Source organism: Juglans microcarpa x Juglans regia, chromosome 1S (assembly GCF_004785595.1).
Source record: "Juglans microcarpa x Juglans regia isolate MS1-56 chromosome 1S, Jm3101_v1.0, whole genome shotgun sequence".
Lineage (NCBI taxonomy): Eukaryota > Viridiplantae > Streptophyta > Magnoliopsida > Fagales > Juglandaceae > Juglans > Juglans microcarpa x Juglans regia.
This window is the reverse complement of record NC_054595.1, coordinates 17210225-17231391: the sequence shown is the minus strand read 5'-3', so window position 1 is coordinate 17231391 and position 21167 is coordinate 17210225. Positions and strand designations below refer to the sequence as shown.

General features: G+C 35.6%; 1 protein-coding gene across 6 annotated transcripts; it reads right to left on the bottom strand.

Moving 5' to 3' along the window:
- Positions 1-1819: 1819 nt before the first annotated feature.
- On the bottom strand, positions 1820-19167 carry LOC121245821 (translation initiation factor eIF-2B subunit epsilon). Of its 6 annotated transcripts, XM_041143687.1 has the most exons (16): positions 18874-19167; positions 18627-18796; positions 17716-17946; positions 17263-17577; positions 16304-16411; positions 14800-14989; positions 14423-14685; positions 13415-13544; positions 12480-12559; positions 11973-12227; positions 11810-11886; positions 7606-7697; positions 5837-5919; positions 3713-3784; positions 2460-2585; positions 1820-2137 (listed from the first exon to the last, which is right to left on the bottom strand). In XM_041143687.1, the coding sequence occupies exons 2-16, from the start codon at positions 18756-18758 to the stop codon at positions 2066-2068; spliced, it is 2226 nt and encodes a 741-aa protein (XP_040999621.1). In that variant the 5' UTR covers positions 18759-18796; positions 18874-19167; the 3' UTR covers positions 1820-2065. The 6 variants fall into 6 exon arrangements, 3 of the variants coding, with proteins under 3 accessions (XP_040999621.1, XP_040999623.1, XP_040999622.1); XM_041143689.1 differs by having other exon boundaries at positions 12480-12550; positions 18627-19167; XM_041143688.1 differs by having other exon boundaries at positions 14423-14682; positions 18627-19167.
- Between the last annotated feature and the right edge of the window lie 2000 nt (positions 19168-21167).

Below are 21167 nucleotides of genomic sequence, written 5' to 3'. Positions count from 1 at the left end.
GAGTATTGCCAACAAATTTATCAAGTTAAAGAGCAATTTGATGAAATGTGTGAAAACGTTAGTCCTACTTTACGTATCATGGCATTGAATATGAGGTTAAATATGAGTGGAGAGATGTGAATAAGGTCAACATTTTATAGTATGTTGTTATTGTTCTTGATCCGCAGTACAAAACTGAGGGAATGATGTATTGATTGGAACAAACCAATGGAAATGAATGTGCGGAGTAAATAGCAACAAAATGGTTAAGGACACCCTCCATCGATTGTATGAGGGGTATAGTGGGATAATACTAAGGTTCCATCATCCATTACTTCCCCTACCGAAGACATGTCAACAAGAAAGTATAAGTGGCCAAGTGGGGTATGAGGTTTGACAATGCCTAAGAAAAGAAGGATTTAGATAAACCAGTCAGAATAGGATAGATACTTGTCGACGGGGTGACATCCATTTATGGAGGATTTTGATATTTTAGTTTGGTGGAAGATAAACGTCATCAAGTTTTCTATTCCTGAGGTAACCCATAGTATTTTAGTCATTCTTATTTCCACAGTAGCTTCAGAGGCTGCCTTTAAGACCCATGGGTGCATATTGGATCTATTAATAAGTTCATCATCTCCTAAGACAATGGAGACTTTGATTTGCACCTAAAATTGGATTAAAGGCAAACTAATTGAGATTCATGATGTAGTGAACTTTGTGAAGAAATGCTCTTGATTAACTATTTCTAAATTTTTTAAAATTTGTTATGAGAATTTATTTTAGCTTATCTTGATTTTATTGTAGGGATAACTTCGGAAAAGGAAATTCATTCTCAATCTACTTCGACCACCGCCAAACAACTTTGATGTTAATTCATTATTTATATGTTTATTTTCTAATTTAAGTTATTTTATTTTAAGATATTATACCGTTTTATCATCCATACGTTTTTTTTTTTAAAATGTTTTTCAAGCTTTTTTTGGCCTATTGAAGAAAGCTTCCCTTAAAAGTAATTTATTATGGCCCCTTGGAGTTTGTTATTATGGTTTGATGTTTGACCATTTGGTTTTGGAGGATGGAAGTAATGATGTGAATTGTAGAAGGCTTTTGTTATTATTAGATTGTATCAGTTATAGACCCGTTTAGATTAAAAAATTATCTCAACTCATCTCATCATTACAATTTTATTAAATTCTCACACAAAATATAATAAACAATTTAAATCTCAAAATAATAATAATATTAAAAAATAATATTCTAACAATATTTTATTCAACTTTTAACTTGTATCTAAAACCATCTCATCTCATCTCACTATCCAAACAGAAGTTTAGTATTCAATTTTATAGTTAGTTTGCACTATTATTAGATTATTTTGTAACATTTTAGTTCTATACTTTTTTTAGATTTAGTTTAGTTTGAAATCATAGTGTAGTTTATAATTTTTTAGTATGGGACAAAAAAAGAAGAACCCTAATAATTTGCAATTTTGCTAAATACAAATAAGTTTGTGTACCAATCTATGTACTAATGTTGTTGCCTTCACATTCTAAATTCAAATTAGTATTGTTTTTAATAAAATTTATTTTTTAACTAATCATATTGAATGGGTGTGCGTATTAGTACGCAGAATCGCTTATAATTAGATTTTTTCAATAATTTGTAATAATAGTCCAATGCACGGAAAATATATATATATATATATATATTAATTTATTACTTTGCAAGCTCCTTTATAAAACTGGGATCCAACATATGAGTGAAGTCCATAAACCAAGCTTGCACGCCCTAAACTTGTATCTAAAATCCATTTATTCCATCCATCGCCTCTAATTGCTAGCAAGGAATGTCATTTCTTCCATTTATTTGGTTGTGATTATCCGATGTGATTTAAAGCCACTGTGGTACAAAGAGAATTTGATAGGCCATTAAACTCGAAATCAAATCTCTCTCTATAAACAAGGTAAAAAGACCTTCAATTATCCCCAACTCTACAATATATACCACAACCCCGAAAGATGATACATTAATTCCATATCCATGACAACATATTCCAACCCCAAAATTAGATCTATGGATTGACTCACTCCTGATTTCCTTCTTCTTCTTCTCCTCCTCCTCCTCCTTCTTCTTCTTCTGATGCCTCTCTCAACCACTGCAAGCCATGAAACAGAGGAAGATGTAAGTATTATGTTTTAATGAAACTATGTCAGGTGTTCTTCTAAGAGAAGCATGATTCGTCCATTTCAGATGCATGATTCATTCATCTTGATTTTTTTTTTTTTCTATTCCGGAAAAGTTGAGCAATTCCATACTGCAAGAACTAGTAATTGATTTCTTTTATCTTTTCCTTTTCTTTTTTGCTAAGTTAATTGGGTGCTACACAAGTAACAGGAAGGAGATACACCCATCTAAGTTAGTATTTTATTTTCCCTTTCTTTACCAAAAAAGGCAAAAAGGCTAATAATAATACTTACTTGAATGAATTTTTCTGACTGCTTAACAAAAACCTTATCCGAATCGTCGGCATCTTTTTTCTCATCATCCCACTTTAGCACAGCTTCTTCTTGTATAATATCTTTATCATAAAGATGCCATAGAATCTGTTAAATAAAACAGCAATGAGTTGAATCAACAGAATAAAATAAAATCATACTCATCGACTTCACCTGGGTTTGATGGAACAAAATGAAGCATTCCTCCCCAAAATACAAAGAAAGTGAGACGAGCAAAAATAACCAAGAATGTGAAAAGATTCCATCATTTTCCAATTACATAGGCACCCATTTTTTCCCAGACATCCAGTTATTTAGCCAACCAATTAGAGAGTTACATAACTACAAAGCTAGATACGTCTATTGAGTGGATGAGCAAGGACCCAATGACCTCATTTTAATCTTAGAGATCAATTGATAACACTTTTACTATCAGCCTCCACCATTAGAGAACCCTGGCTCCTTGCCACAGCAATCTCCACCTTCTACATGGTACCTCCCCCATACAGATCGGGAAATGGAAAGTAGATCTTTAAGGTTTAAATGATACCTTCTTACCCTTAAACGAAGTTGGCCCAGACTTCAGAAAACATACTTAAATTAACCTTAACGAAACCAACCAGAGTAGGTATCTCAAAAGAAATCACAATGAAATAAATCAAATATTGGCAAACTTCATAACTTTCCAAACTCATCTTCCTTTGTTACCAATGAAGCAATGAAAGAAAATAAAAAGAGAACACCAAGGAAAATGCAAAAATTGGCTGCAAAATGGGCAGCCACAGATACTGTCATTGCTTCTTCTTCGAGAAAACTCCTGCTGCATGATTACACAATTGACTCATAGTCTACCAGTGTTCAATATGCACATTAACCACATTGCTATGATGTCATCATTGACGACACAAGAATAAAGAAAATGTGTTCATCCACTGCACCTGATGGAACCAGAATACCATCATAACAGACCATTGCGTCAAAGGAAATTATATCTTGAAGCAGAGTACAACATCTCATTCTTGTCTGATGAGCATGTTAACAGTACCATCTAACATTATAAAGTATTGCCAGATGCAAGCCAAGCCCCATGCAAGCGTTTGAAGATAAGTAGGACCCATCTAAAAAAAGTGACTTCATATGGTAGGTCCCACTTTTTTTCAAAGGGCTTACACGAGGCTAAACCTGCACAAATCATTTTCCAACATTATAACCATGAAATATAGAGACAAAAATACCTTTGCGAACACTGGAAAGAATTCTTTGGCAGATTCCAAACACATTTCTTCGAATGTTAGTATTACTTCTATCTGCAGGGTATTTAAGAAAAATTGTTACAAAAAAACTATTACCTATATAATATTCAAAGCAATGCCTTTTGTTTCTATTGTGCCACCTTAACATTTTTTTAATTAATTTGATTATAATTTTTTCAAACAATTTTAATTTCCTACATGCAATTTTTCTTTTTCATTGAATTGTATTTGAATGACCCTTTAATACACAAAAGACTCTTAGGTTCCTATTCCCAAAAGACCCTTCAGCTTCTACTTTCCAAAAGAACTGATCAACAATTTAACTAATTTTAAAGGACTTGGAATTTTAATGGTCAAAAACACTTTGTCTCCTTTATCCATAACATTATCTTCTTTCGGTTGAACCATGTCACCCATTCCCGTGTTAAATGACTATAAATTAAAATAATTTATTTATTTGTAACATTTTGTCTATAACATATCATCTTCTTTCATTAAAATTAGTAATTGAAGGAAATCATGTTCAAATAATTTCACACAGACAATTTATAAACAAAATTAAAAATAGGATAAAGCTAAAAGAGAAATTATAGTTGCAATCGCGTGTGTGCAAGCGCCGTGCAATCGCTTTGAAAAAAAGTGAATAAATACGAGACCCACATGAAAAAAAAAATTAATTTGTTAATAGTGGACCCCACTCTTTTTCAAAGTGACTGCAAGGCGTTTGTGCACTCCACAATTGTATGTATCATTACTAGAGCTAAAAACTCCACAATTTTTCCCGCACATCGCAATGGTATGTGACAAGTTACCTATATAACTTTCAAAGCAAGTTCTTTTATTCCTATTAAGCAACCAGATTTCATCTAATTAATTTTATTGTTTTATCATTTCCCTTAGATTTTTATTAGCTATTACACATTTAATTTTGAAAGCATTAACCCGTCATTATTATCAATCATTTTGTTTTATTTACCAATCTTCACCATGCTCAAGAAGCAAAGCCCTTCATTTCACATTTTAACCATTTCTTCTTCCCTTTCATGCATTCTTTTCATATTCTCATGTATCCTATTTTTACCCTTGGTGTGTTTTGAGTTGTACAAGTTATTAATTCATGCATTTATCAATATGAATGAGTTATAATTTTTTACGTAACACAAGATAGATTACTTAAGTTTACTGATAATCGTGAACTCTACTGCTGCAAAGAAAATAAATGAAGCAATAATGGTAGAAAAATCAATAGACATGAGTGTATGGCTTTACAATGACTAGCATTATACAGTTGTTAAAGCACTCACCAAAATAAGCATATACAACTACAAGAAAACTTTCACAAATCAAATAATAGCTATTTGGAAAAATTAACACACTCTATTTTTCATATAACTACCAATAACCATCACATGTACAATTCGCATTCTTGAAACTATAACTATTCCTGCACATCATGCGGGTATACAACTAGTTTACTATGACACTACATAACCAAGTTCACCCTATTCCATGTGTTAAAAATATCTAAAATTCAGCTGCAAAGACCTACATGTCTCGGATGTAAGATCAACACATTCAAGTTTCACCAGTGAGAAATTAGTCTTGGGAACTTAAAAAACCTACAGGAATAACTATTAAACATAGTGTAATTGGCACACAGGTAAACGGCGGTGTAATGCCCAACACCTTAATCAATTGGAGATGAGGATAGAAAAAAATTGCTGGAAAGAACCTAAAAGAATTTTCAAAAGCTATTTCTATAAAGACTCTTTCTCTCTATAAGGAAGAAAAAGAAAACCCCAAGGAAGAAATGGACACTAATTTGAGATTGTATAACAAAATGATGACGCACACCACTTTATTTACCAAAAGAAAAAGGCAAGGCTGTATTGCAAGATATAAGAACAACAAGATGTAGAGTCCGAAAATATCCTTTCCTTTTGCCCAATAAATTGACATGGGACAACAGAAAAATTTGAATTAATCTACAAGCAATGATCCTACAAAGGGCTCATTACAAAACAATTTTATTACAAAAGAAAACTGGCAAAGTTTACTCGTCAAAGAAACACCCACAATTGTTTAAAATCATTACCATACACAAACCTGCTCATCAATGTCATTCAGGTAAGACTTCAGGAGTTTTTTCCATTTTGTAATTACACTCACAGCATTATTACATAATTCACCTGTAAAGTAGATTAAGAAGAACAGAATTGTTCATTTCATGGATCAAAAGGTAAGAACATTAACTTTTCATACATAGATGACATCTGTTTACACAGAAGTATATCTGTAGCATTAGTAAGTATAAATGTCCAAACAAAATAATGAGAATCATGAGCCAATGGGTACAATGTCAAAACATGCCAATATGTAAAACAGCAAAAAGAAGAGAATAGGATCTAACAAGCAAAAGTTTCCTTGAAAGTGCTAATACTTATAACCACTTTATTTTGGGCCTAAAAGGGGAATTTTTTTACACATGTAAATAAGGGAAAAATCAAGGATCAAGATATAAATAATAAACAATTGTCATGAAGAAATCAAAAGAAAGATGGAAGAATTCCAATAACATAATATATTAAAAGTTCACACACATGATAAACATTTTGGGTGGTACTAATAAAATAATCCGATCACTACAATGGGTTTCAAGATATATACATTAGAGATGATTCAGCATGCATATAATTTAAATTCAGAGAGGTTATTGCATTTACCCTCCATGAATCACCCTATCTACTTAGCAAAAAACTAACCCTATTCTCACTTAACACCCACGACATTCAACCCAGTATAACCCATACCCTATTTTAAACTTTCAGTATCAATTACACCCTCTGTAAAAACCACCCTAAATTTTAATGGAAAGACATTCAGCAAGTTGAAATTATCCTTCATGCACAGCTGATAGGCTCAACTGTAACATTAAGGGTATTTTTGTCCTTTTATAAATATCTCTGTCAAAATTAATGGTATATTTTTGGGAGGAGTCAAACTGATATCAGAATTTCAAAACGAGGTCTGAGTTGCCTTGAGTTGAAGTTTACGGGTGTTAAGTGTGAATTGGGTGAGAGTTCATGAAGTAAAATGTAATTAACCCAACTTAAATAATAACTAGATTTTCAGTCATTTAAAAATATGCTTTTCACACATGAAGAGAGAACCAACCAGATAACCAGTTACGATATGCAACACATAAATAACATGGGCGATAGAATCTGATCACCATAAGAACAATAATTGAAGAGAAGACCAACTTTATCCAAGACAAAAGGCACCTACAAACAGAAAATCCATCTGTTTTAGGGTTTCGAGACTGATTGAGCCTTGACAATAGAAGGATATATAATTCATTAAAATGAAGTATATTAGCCTAAAGAAAAAAAGTACTTCCAGGAATTTTCTGACAGTGGCTAAATTTTAAGGGAAAGCATCCAAAAGCCTCACAAACCACCATAGAAATATACTCCCAGAGAAATAAGTCTCCTTGTATGCTACGTGGCCTCCAGAAGGGATCCCTTTTCCAACCAATTATGTGCCATGCCATTGGACAATAAGAAACTGACCAAGCTTCTAACAACATGACATAGTTGCTGGTTTAGCATTCAGGGATATAACTTGTAAACATAATCAAATGATAAACCGTTTCAGAGACAAAAACATGGATCATAATGCTTGGTTTTGGCTACAAAAATAAAATAACAAAAAAATAAAAAAGTTAAAACCTTGCTTAATATAATGTTTTTCATTATTCACCCAAACTCAGAAAGAGATTAAGCTTTCAATTATAAAGAGTATTATTTGAAATCAAATCAGAAACAACCTCCACCTGACTGTATACATTAAAATCATGACACACAAAAACTTACTAGCTGAAGTATGCGGAGTTTCTAATGCCAATTTCATCATTGAATAGAATATAGCTCCAGCACAGTCGGCGAATAACTTATTGTACGACAACCTGCCATTTAAATTTGCAACAAAGTTATATCATCAGCAAAAAATCCACACTGAACACAAAAGCATTCTATCCTCAATTCAACCCAACTAACTCCACATCTAATCCACACTGTCAGTGTATAACAAACTTATCTTATTTCCATGTACGGTTTTATAAACATAAGATTTTAGGGTTTCAATATCATGTGAAGTAGCTCGAGATTTGCAGATTAGATTTTAGAGATCTTTGTGAGATTGACATCTTCAGTCACTCCGCATTTTCTTGGAGATGTTGAACTCTTTTTTTTTATATAAGCAAGAGATAAATATTATATAAATGAATGAAATAGGCATAGCCCATGTACACAGGAAGTATACAGAAGAACACCTAAATACATTCTACATGCGATAAATTAAAGACAAGAAATCATGAACATTACCCCCTGCAATACAATAGCGGAAAGCCAAGACAATAAAGTGGAACAAAAAATTCTTCAACTCAGCCAATGTGCGTTCCTTATCTTCAAAGCAGCGCGCATTCCTTTCCGTCCAAATACACCACATGATGCACAACGGAATCATCTTCCACACCAATGCCACTTGATGACAGTCTTGCATCTTCCTCCAACAACCCAACAGATCCACCACCCTCATAGGCAGAACCCAAGCAATATCAACCCTTTGAAAGATCTTATCCCACAACACCCTTGTTACCTCACAGTGTAGTAAGAGATGGTCCACGGATTCTCCATTCTTTTTACACATGTAGCACCAATCCAAGACTACACATCCTCTCTTCCTCAAGTTGTCCGTGGTCAAGATCTTCTCAAGAGCAACACTCCAAACAATTGGAGATGTTGAACTCTTAAGGCTATGTTTGGGTAGTGGACTACTATTCAATATTTTATCATTATGTTTCACCTACTTTTCACTACTATTCAATATTTTATCATTACTTTTTCACTACTTTTGAACTATCATTCACAGATCATCTGAGATCACCACTACCCAAATGTAGCCTAAAATACTAGTAGTTGGAGGCTTTCTAGAAAGGTTTGAGGTCTGTCCTCTTATTTTTTTTATTGGCACCAGGTGTCCGAAACAAAATCCCGAAAAATACCTGGGGCGCACAGACCCTGGGCAAGGAGTTTCCCGCAACTGTACATCGGACAATTCAAGAAGTAATTCTTCTAGTTCAATGGCCCTTAGAAATTGTTTGTGCTCAAAGGTTCGAACTTTAGACTTGGAGGGAGCATACCACCAAGATCAAGGCTCTTACCACTTAAGCCAACCCCTAGGGGTTGAGTTTTTCCTTTTATTGAGAGACACTTAAAGAGTACTTGGCCTATGAACTTCCTTGGAAGAGTATCAGGGTGTCAACTTACCAAAAAACCTAGCATTCGGTGGATACTCGCTGCTTTGGAAAAACTATTGGCAATTGAATTTTTTTTTTTTTTATAAATAATACAACATTAAAAGGAGCAATCCAAGTACACAAGAAGTATACAAGAAATACACTAATCTAGTAGGAAAACAAAGAAGATACAAGAAAATCATGTAAGTGCCCATGAAAGACTATCAAAGCTATCCAAACAAAGAGATGCCAAGGAAGTTTTGAGCTCTTCCAATGCTTGTTCGCAATCCTAAAAAATGATAGCATTTTCCCCCTCCAAATACATCACATGAGACAAGCAGGGACCATTTTCCTCATCGGTTTGATTTGTGGCCTGACACCTAGCCCTTTCCAAGAATAAACAAGTTCAATAATCTTTTTGGCATAACCCAATCCAAACCAACCTGTCAGAAGAAGTTGCTTCATAGTGCACTGGCAATTGCAATAGAGAAAACGATGATCTACAGACTCCCAACTACTCTTACACATGCAGCACCAATCAGCCACTATGATGTGTCTTTTTCTTAGGTTACCAATGGTGAGAATCTTGCCTAGAGAGGCTTTTCGAGAAAAAATGCAGCCCATTAAGGGGCCTTAGTCCTCTAGATACTCTTCCAATGAAAGGAATTGTAATTGTGAGATTCAAGCACATTATAGAGAGATCAGACATTGAACATCCCCCTCTTGGCGGGGGGGACCAATGAAGCTTGTCTACACCTCATCGTCTCAACCTAGTAGAATATAGTAGATTAAAGTTGGCCTTAGGGAATTCCACTAAGGGAAATCACTAAATATCTGTATGGTCAGCCATAAAAGCATTCTTAGCACATGCAACATTGTACACATCAGACAAAGCTTCCTCGGTATACTGATAACACGAGAAAGAGGAAACAATGTTGTAGACAGATGTTGCATGGGTAAGTTCTGTAGTGAGACTGTAAAAAAGTGTCAAAAGCATTATGGTCATATTGTATCTCTATTTGGAGTGTCAGGTGATACCTTGAACTGTAATATAGGTTTTTGCAAGTTGCAAAAGTAGACTCTATCATGAGAAAAGTGAGACTTGGGGGGAAGTTTCTCTTTGCATCATGCAGACAACTTGGTAGGAGAGGAATAACATACATCCAATCAGGTAGATCAGAACGGGAACTTGCTTAAATCCCAGCAGTAGCTGACCCCCAGATTGTTGTTTATTCTTCCATTCTATTTAGTGGGTGATGCAACATTTGTATCATTTGATTCAGTTTGGTTTTTAAGCATAATTCTCAAATCTTAAGGCCCGGTTTGTATTCGCAACCCATCTCAATTCATCTCAACTCATCTCAACTCATCTCACTACTATTCATTACTATTCATCAACTTTAACTCACAAATTGCACTACTATTCACAACCCATCTCAACTCATCTTCGAATCCAAACGACACCTAAATAAAAACAAAAGCTCTTAGATCTGCCTTTTACATTATACCTATGAGAATGTCTGAGTTGATTCCCAATTCCCTTATAAACTTGAAACATGGAGGCCACAAAAAGTGAACATGCAAACAACAATAACAAAATCAATAATTTTTTTTATAGGTCAATAATTTGGGAGTTGGAGCCTATTACAGAGTTCTTTGCGGTATTATATTCTGCAAGCATTTCCGGGGGCACCGGAGACAAGATGCTTTGGAATCATTCTAAGAAAGGTATTTTCTCTGTCAGATCCTTTTACCAAAAGCTTACGAACCCCGGTAAGTCTATGTATCCATGGAAGAGCATTTGGTAGACGAAAGCCCCGTCAAGAGCAGCCTCTTTTGTTTGGACAGCATCGTTGAACAAGATCCTTACTATAGATAATTTGAGAAAACGACAGGTTATTGTCCTAGATTGGTGTTGTATGTGTAAGAAGCATGGGGAGTTAGTTGATCATCTGCTTTTACACTGTGAGGTGGCCAAGGGCATGTGGGATGATTTTTTCTCAAGGGTTGGATTGTCTTGGGTTATGCCATGTAGATTGGTGGATTTTCTCGCAAGCTGGAGAGGACTATACGGCAATTCTCAGATAGCGGCAATTTGGAGGTTGGTACCAATATGTTTGTGTTGGTGTATTTGGAGGGAAAGAAACGCAAGAAGCTTCGAAGACCAGGAGAGAACACTGGAAGAGCTAAAAGTTGTCTTTTTTAAATTATTGTTCTCATGGGCGGGGGCCATAGTTTGTAACGGACTTAGTGTCCATGATCTTCTTCTTTCTTTCGTAACTTCTAACTAGGCACTTCTTCATGTATACTTCCTGTGTACTTGGGCTTTGCCTATTTCTATGAATACAATATCTTTGATTACTTATCAAAAAAAAAATTATTATTGAATCAATAGAATAGGCATAGCCCGAGTACACAGGAAGTATCAAGAGAAAAAACCTACATGAGGTGTAGTGCTAGAAATTGAAACAAGAAAGTCATGAAAACTAGCTCTATTGAAATCCATAACAGATGCCCATAAGAATAAAGGACCAAATGTGAACTCACCAAATGAATAAAAAATTGGGAAGGAGGGAGAAGATAGTTTGACGAGCACATTAGGAAAATAAGTTAGTGAACCATACTAAGACGAGAAACCTTTTTTTATATAAGTAACTGAGATGAGAAACATTAAAGTGGGAAGGATGAAGTGTAAGCGTGTGGAAGTTGCATAACTTACAAATTAAAAAAATGAATGATCAATAAAAACAGGTGAAAAATTACGAGTAAAAGTAACATACCGCAATGAGTTCACTTCTAAGATTACATGGTCTTCTTTAATATTTTCAAGCACAGCCCGTAGAAAAGTTGCTTCAACCTGCAAATGAAAAAGGATCAATAAATGCTCATCCTGTGCAAAGGTGTATCTCCACTACCATCATCATTTCTGGTTGACATAATCACCTCTTTCTCAAAGTCGATAGAGTCATCTCTAGAATCTTCAATATCAACATCATCTGAATCGATGGAGTCAAGTTTCAACTCTCCTGAAGCTGGGAGAACACTACCATCTTGAGTGATCAACTCTAGATCATCTTCTGTAGTTTGCATTGCCTCAGCAAGTTTATCTGCAGGAATCGGTGCAATTGAATGCCTCCATTCTTCTTCGTGGCTTCCTTCACATATTGACCAAACATATCCAATCCCACCTGTACCAAGCTGATCGATAATAGTAAATGGTATGAGTTAATGATAAAACATATCATGCCTAGAAAGGCCAATCCTTTTTGGGTTTTATTTGATAATTAGAAAGGGGGGGAGAATAAAATGATATTCATTATCAGATCATAATTCATGTACCGATTAGTGACAAATCTATCACTAAGTGATAGAAATAAGTCCAGATATAATTTAACAGTATCAGGCTAGTCCATGATCCAGAGAAATATAAATATCAGTCTGACAGCTAACCTCGTCTGTAGGCTGACATTGTTCCTCAGATAATTGGGATGACATCACCCCATTTGACTTATCCACTGTACCTGCAATTGCTGCACATAAAACGACTTACAATAATGCAAAATAGCATTTCAAAAATTGTATAGTCAGCAACTAGTACAGAGCAGAAGAATTATGAGGAAATTAAATAATTTTTTTTTTATAAGTATGAGGAAATTAAATAATAAATAAGCATCTGTACAAAAACGATTCTGCACCATCTACCATAACAAACCTGATGTTTCAGAATCCATTTGTAGGTTATTAGCAGCAAAGAAATACAAATAGTTCTGATACTTAAGTCTTCAGAAAAACACAATAAGAGTCAATTTACACACCCAGACACAGATAAATAATGATAGGAAAGCACCCCATCAAGTTTATTGTGTCTCACTTATTTTCATATTCGATGGTGACATTTTTATAGATCCAAATCTTTAAAACAAGTCTACAATCTTTGAAGGTGTAGCTTCTAAATTTTGCTTAAATTAGTAAGGTATAAGTATCGATTTCTGTAAATACTGCAAATTTGATTCCATTCATGAATCTATTTTAGTCGAGCATTAATCAATAAAGAAAGTTCCTTTTCATTTTTATTTCTTTGATAGATAGAAGTATTTAATTTATCTATTCTAAATATATAATGTTTTTTCTTGTGCGCATGTGTGTGTAGATAACCCCAACAAAAAAGCTATTTCCATCCAAATGCTTAATAAGCCAAGCCAACCATTACTCATCACTTCAAGGCACGCCCACTTTAAGGAAGATAAGAGGCTAATACCATGAAAGATTTATAATTCGATCAGTAAACTTAAGATCCCTACATCATAATCATATCCTCTGCAAAGGCAATTGATGAGTTCTGGTACAGAAAAGTAGGTTAAGGGATGTGATGCAGTGAACATTACATGCAAATTCCCCAATCCCACTGCTATTGTCAGCATACTCCAGCTCCTCGTCACTATCTTGCTTAATTGGCTGTTCATGTAAAGATACCTTTGAGTATGAAGGAACAACGAATTGTTGCCCTATTACAACCTGGAGCATAAGAAATGTCAAAACAGTACTAAGTATAGTAAACTAAATCAGAAAAGGACCATAACTTTCAATAATTGCACCTTGTGATTGTTATTACAAAAGATATACACTAATAATATTGAGTTTGAGCATAACAACTGAACAAATCAGATACAAAGTTAGGTTTTATTAATTAATTTGGTTCACAGTCAGCCAATCAGGTGGATTTTTCAGCTAAAAAGGGGTGCCACCACTTTAGAGTCAACTTTGCCCCAAGAGCAGATGTCCGTCCTTAAGGTTTTTCTTGTTCACTTCTTTACGTGCTTCTACTATATTGTAACTTTAATTGCTCTCCTTTCTTGTGAAGAAAATCACCACCTTAAATTAGCTTATTTAGCTTTCATGCAACAATGATAAGAGAACATGAATGTACAGAGAAGAAGAGACAAAAATACAGTGGCATTCATAATGATCAATGCAGAATTTAACTCAATGCATAGAAGAAGAGCAAAATTTAAAAAATAATAATAATAGCTTAAGAGTACTCTGCTCAATCTCATAACCGAAGATGTATCGACTAACGAATCCATATAGGTTGATATCTAATAGAAGTGGATCACTATCTTGGCTTATATAGCACTTTTGAAATCCCAAATCGATAAAATATGCTATCAAACATCCACAGAGGGATTTTAAATCCCATAACAGTATCACTCTATCCCATTTCAAATGAGTTTATACCATCACAACTAAAATTTTTAGTCCGAGATGGACCTGTATGAGGATTAGTTAACTTGGTGGCATATAGCTTGGGAAGCAATCCAACAGTACAACAGACACAGGAGAATAATAATTTGGCAGTTCAAAAAGTGGGAACGTAGGGTTATATAGGCACATACCTTAAAAGACAAAACTACACCAGGTTCCAAGACTGCTCCAGACTTCATAACCACTCCATCACATACCATTGCATGCATTAGCCTACAGTCATCTTCAATAGTGACATTATTCCAAATATAAGAACCTTCTATTGAGACATTTGATCCTATAGTACATCCTTCCCCAACAACTGAATTTGAAATTTTAGTGTTACTCCCAATTTTGGTACCATTTCCAATGACAGTAAAAGGACCAATTTCTGCAGACCGCGATTGCACCACTTCTGGGGGCAAAAAACCCAAACAACATCACATTTAATGTAGAAATTACAGTGCAAAATATGAAAATTTCTAATCAGATACGCAGGTTTCAACCAATTAGATCGTTTGATGGTTACCTGATGCTCGATACATCCCCTGTCTTTCCAGTTTAGTGGCAGAATTCCCACCGAATTTAACATCTGGCACAAATGGGTATGTCCACCTTTGAATTATGTCCTTACTAATAGTGTCATAGCTTCGGAAGTTATCAATTCTAGCCGCATAACTCGAGTGAATTTCATGTGTGAATATTTTGTAGCCCATAATCTAATACAGAAAACCGAGTCTTACAATTTTGAGATAAAAAAGATCAAAAACAAGAGAAAACTTATCCAATTAGCAGAACATATTTTTAACATGATTTAAGCAATTATAAATGAAGAAAATGTTATTCATTGTAAAAAAGAATAGTTTATGTTTCGAGTTCATTTACAATAACCCAATGACGAGAGATTCTTAATGAGAAATGATACTTGCAGTCGTAGAGTGCACAAGCACCACACAATCCCTTTGAAAAGAGTGAGTAAATACAGAACCCATATGAAAAAAAACTAATTTTTTAATAGTGAACCCCACTCTTTTTCAAAACGACTGCACGGCACTTACGCACTTAACGACTGTATTTAGCATTACTCAAAGCAAAAAAAAAAAATGATGAGAATTTATTAGGAAATGTAACAACATATTTCATCAATGAAAATGGATAAAAAAAATCTTTTTTTCATTCAGTGCACAAAAAGGAATACATAACACATGCATTCAAATGGCCACTGTTTTATCCTAGCTATCTACACACAAGTTTTATGGACAAATGCTGCTGCAAGAAATAGAGCTTTTGTTAACATTTTCTAATCTAACAAGTCTTCATTTACAATTAAAAACATTTAAAAATAATATAAGGAGACATTTGTAATGACCCAAGGAAGGCTCAAGCCACGTCTAGGCACATTCTCCGATAGGAATAATCAACGTTAAAATTGGAGCCCTTGGAAACATTATAAAAGGTTCAAATTTCTCCCTATGAACCCTACCAAGCAATGTGGAATTCCATTCACCACCATCCTATACACAATCCAGGGTATTACAATCTCCACCCTTTTAACCCTTGGTGTCCTCGCCAGGCCATTCCATCATATACGCACCACAGCTCAAGTCCCATACTTTTGGTTGGATTAAGCTCTGATACCATTCATAACAACCCAAGGAAGACCCAAGCCACATATGGACTCATACTCCAAAATGATTAGTCAATATTATAATTGGAGTCCCTTGGAACCATTATAAAATGCTTAAACTTCTCCCATCCACAATGTGGAATCTTATTCACCACCTCTCTATACGCAATCCAAGGTATTACAACAATTGGCAATGGGAGCCATTATATTCTGGCATGTCTGTGCAAGTTTGCATCTCTATTCATGTCTTTGCAACATACATATACAAATTTGAAGAAAAGTGAGTGCATGTTAGTGTACCAGCATTCCTTTTTTTTATATACGCATGTCAGTATACCAGCATAATACATACACAACGGTAACTAAATTAAGCTTACAGAATATATGTATAATAAGCAATGCGTACATCATCAACAAGCAATCCCTTAACAAAATGGCGCCGTAGATGTTGATAGTCAAAATTGTCTGTAAAAAGGCTGAGCACTTCTGGTGAGCAGATATCAATATAGCAATCCTACAGTGAAAGTGCTAATGGTTCAGCAAAAATAATTCAGTATAGAATTATATCACTAGTCTGCTAAGAGAAGAGACATTAAATGATGTGAAAATTAATATTAATTCCATATTTTTTAATTTGGCTTTTTTCTCTCAGCAATACTAATTCAAAATTGAATGTCAATGCATCAATTGATAAAAAACACAACAGGATAAAGGGTAAACATGGTCTTAACCGGTAACAATACCCATTGCCTTCTTATGCATGGCATGGAGAGCACATTAAAAGCAACCAGCCATTCCTCAAAAACGGTTCACAAAGAAAGGGAGCAGGGAAGCGGAAGGAGAAACACTCCAAAATGGGTCATTCAAAGCACAAGCCGCAGACCGTGTGCATTCATTGGGTAAGCAATTGCAGATAATCTTGGATTGTGACAATGCCAAGATGTATAAAAAATCACAATACAAGGACAAAGAAACACTTTCTGTACCTGCTTACAAAATTGTTTTTTTTTTATAAGTACCTGCTTACAAAATTGTTACAGACAAATGTTATGATATCAAGTGATATTGGCCACCAATGTAAATTAGAACTCAAGCAGTTTTTTTTTTTTTTCACCACAGCATTTCCTTTGTTCATCATTCTATAATAAACTCCAGTTATCATAATGAACAAACAATAACTTACTGAAAAAGCAGCTATTTATAGGGAGAAAAACTAGTATTTCTTTGAAGACCGATATACAAAAGCCACGGGGAGGACAAATTTATCTCTAACAGGGAACCAGGTATTGTGAGAATAAATATTATTTTTATTCCGTATCTGAAATTGAAACTGATGTATTTGACAGAAGGATTGAAGGAATAAACCTGTGTGTCATTATGCAAAGAAATTGATGAATTATCAGTGAGCAGCAACTTATCAAGACATATGACCCCTTTTGAATAATCTGCCTTGTCCTCGTAATATAAAAGCTGCTTAGTATTAGGATCTATTGCCATAAACAGCTCATCAGTACCAAGTCGAGATTGGCGAGTGATTGGAGAAGACTTTGACCGTTTAATAACCATGGTCATTACAGCATTAGGATCTTTCTTTTTTCTCTCCCTGTGTTCCTGAAGCACCTGAGTAAGTGACATGTTGCTCACAGTATCTCCACTTATAAGGATAAAATCTCCATGTATCTTCAGAAGCCACAAACGTTAAAAATTGTTACTCTTTGAAACAGGAAGTTCTAAACGCAAACACAAGTAGACCTACATTGTTTAAGAACAAATAATTGACAAAAAGATAAAAGATTGGGAGTTGAGATGTGCGCATACCACATTACGCTCATAAATTAAGCGCAATGCATCACCAGCACTGACGGAATTGTGCGACTCTATCGTCGTGACCAAGAAGTTTGGCTGGGAAAGCCACTCAGAACTCTCCAAATAACCAATCACTTGCTTGGAATGAGCACAGCAAAAAACAATAACCTCTTCAACACCAGCAGATTCAAGCCAAGCTAAGGTGTAACTAATCATTGGGACATTTACCAAGGGTAGCAATACCTTCAACACCAAAACAGTTCCGTAAGTGTGCGAATTGGTATAGGAAGAACCAAAAAACTCCATGTCATTGCCGACAGAAAAAATTCCAAAATAGTCGACAGAGAGAAAAAGGAAGAACTAAATACTGAAACATATCAATTTCATCAACTAACACAAAACAAAAAAAATAAATAAACGAACATATGATAGCAGTGAAATTTGAGGGAAGAAAAATTCTTGGAACATAATGTTTTTATTCTTTTAACCCAAGTCAAGCTTTGTCAAGCAAAATAACTCTCATCCAAGTATCAAAAAGCAAAAGAGAAATCAAAATCCAAAAGCCAAAATCCCTATTCTTCTTCTACTTAGCAACAAACAGGGCACAAAGAAGTCAACTTTTCGAATCAATATACCAGTTTATCCAAAAACGTATCAAAACAAAGATCATTTTTAAAGGCACCGAGTGTCCAAGAACAAATTCCCAACTAATCCCGGGGTGCACAGGCCTCGGCATCAAAACAAAGATATCACCAAGCTATGTAAACGGGTTCCATAATTCAGCATCCCACATAGACCAGTAAGCACATACATAAACACATACATGCGAACATGTATACACGCACGTGTATGCATGTATATGTATGGGGGGGGTGTGTGTCTGTGTGTGTGTGTGTGTAAAGAGAAAGAGAGAGATAGAGTACTTTGGGCCGTTCGAGGGTGATGGGACGGAACTTGGTGGCGAAGCTATCAGCCAAGAGGATGACCTGCAAGGGGACACGTGCCAGTTCGTCGGAGTCCTCTGCCCTAGTTGCACCTTTTCTCTGAGCACCCATTCCTTCTTCTTTTTCTTCTTCTTGACTCACTCACTCACTCACCTTCAGAAACTCTGGAAATTATAGATACAGTAATTCCACAGATATACGCTGAGAATTTGGATTTACCATATACCTGATTTTAAAATAATTTCGATGAGGAGCAGTGACGGCACAGTGGCGTGGGCGAGGAGGACGCCGTGCGACGGCAGATCTGAGTGGCTCGGCGTGGTGCTCCTCCGAGACGATCGACGACGGGAGATGCCGAGACGAGGTGCGGCGGCAAGAGGCAGCGCGGCTGAGGCTATGTCATGACCCCAGAGGCAGAACCCTAGGTCGCAGAAGAAGAATAGTTGAAGGTGAGGGAGGGGTTCTGTTTTCAGTCTGAAGTGTGAAGGAGCTCGAACTGAAGGCGCGTGAAGTGAGGTGGGACTTTTAAGTAACGTTTGAGAACGTGTTTTATTTAGAACAATTCTACGCATCAGGCAGCACACCACACAATTTTTCTATTTTTTTTTTTTTTTTTTTTTTTTTAACCACAGCATAGGCTGATACGAATAATTTTCCTTTTATTTAAGAGGTTTGATAGGCATCCGCCTCTGTAGCGGTGTGCAGTTTTGCACACCCTACGTGGTAATTTGTTTTTTTTTTAATGCAAAACGCACCGTTTTGCACGGTAAGCTTTTTCAATTCCCATTTCGATTTCAATTTTGAAACCGAGCCCCCACGTCGAAATTCCTCCCCCCCCCCCCCCCCCCCCCCCCGCTCTCCTCTCCTCTCCTCTCCTCTCCTCTCCTCCTCGCCAGCGTCGAACCTCCTCTGCCCACCGCCACCTGACGCAGTCTCTCTTTCAAGTGACACCGAGCCCGTATGCACAGCGCCGCCACTCCCCGCGCCGCCCAGCTTTCCTCCCTCCCCATCGCCCTCATCGTCCTAGGTGCGTGTTTGCGTGCGTGTCTCTTTCATTTCTGATTTTCTTTTCTCCATCGCACGGTTGCTAACTCTCTCATCTTCCCTGCTTCAGAATCCTCATCAACGATCCCTAGAGTCCCTGCTTCAGAATTGACAGCAATGGGCCTGTTCTCGGCAGCCAGGTGAGTGGTTTTTTGCCCATACAAAGTTATGATTCTGAAGATTGTAGTAAGGGAATGTAAGGGATGTAGAATCTGTTGGTAGATCAAGAAAGAAGGTAAGCATAGCAAGTGTTTGAAGAAAAGCTCAAATGAGCCACAATTCTATTACATTGTATTCTTCTTTCTTTCGTTTTTTAACCTGTTTCGCTTGTATTTTTCCTAATCTTTTTGTTTGTATTTTTTAATAATTTATGTATTGTGTGAATATGATCTTGATCAGTACAGCATGGCCCAGGTAGTATTAAACATTTTTATGATTGTATATATGTTTTATATCTTTATTATGAAGTATAATTAAAGTAATGGATTTCAAACTTTATATATCCTTTGAAAAATGGGAAAAAAAAGAAGAGAGAATTTCATTGGAAAATTAGTAGTTTGAATGATCGATGTTTAATTTATGGTGCAGATATACAGTACTGCACCAGTTCATAAACCCATTAATGCCACATATATAGCATAGAATATATATTAGAATATATGCGGATTATTATTTTTGAAATCTGCTAGAGTTCAAGTGAGATTTAGATTTAGGTTTCTGTTTGGTTTCTTACTTCCGGTTTACACTACTCCCATGTTATGCGTATTGCTCTATTGCAAGTTGATGTTAGGGTGTCTTAAAACACGTCCATGCTTGTTAGAACTTATGTGCAAATGGTTATGAAAATCCTCACAGATGTACTATAACAGTGAACTAAATTGATGCTTATATAGGGTTGCTTATTGGCAATGGCTTTCAAACGACATAAATATTGTAGAGAAGTGCAAAGTCATAGGTTACTTGGCCTAAAGAAAAAGGGGGGCCATCTGGAGCACTGTCAGACATATTGAAGTGTAAATCACATGCTTTTTGGTGAATGAATATAATTTTGCTTCTCCATATTACTTTCAGAAGGTTTTTGAATGGGATAACATCTGACATTTCCTCATTCAAATGTTGGCAGTGTGTAATTTTCCCCTTACAAATTCTTCATAGGGATGGAGTACTGGTGAAATGCGAAATTTATGGGGAAGATCAAGTGAACTCCCATCTCACAAGTCTTCCAGATTTGACTCTTTCATTTGCAAACCCTTCCATCTTGTATTTACAAGAACACTGTACATCTGCTCCTTACTTTTCCTATAAAATGTATTTATAATTTCAACAATCCTTTTACCTTTATACAGGGTAAAAAAATTGATGAGTACTCCATTAATAAATGTAAAACCACGGAAATGATCCTGGAAAGACAATTAACTCCATAACTGTGCAAGGAAAACTGCCCCATTGCATTTTATCGGCTGAACTGCTGCAGGG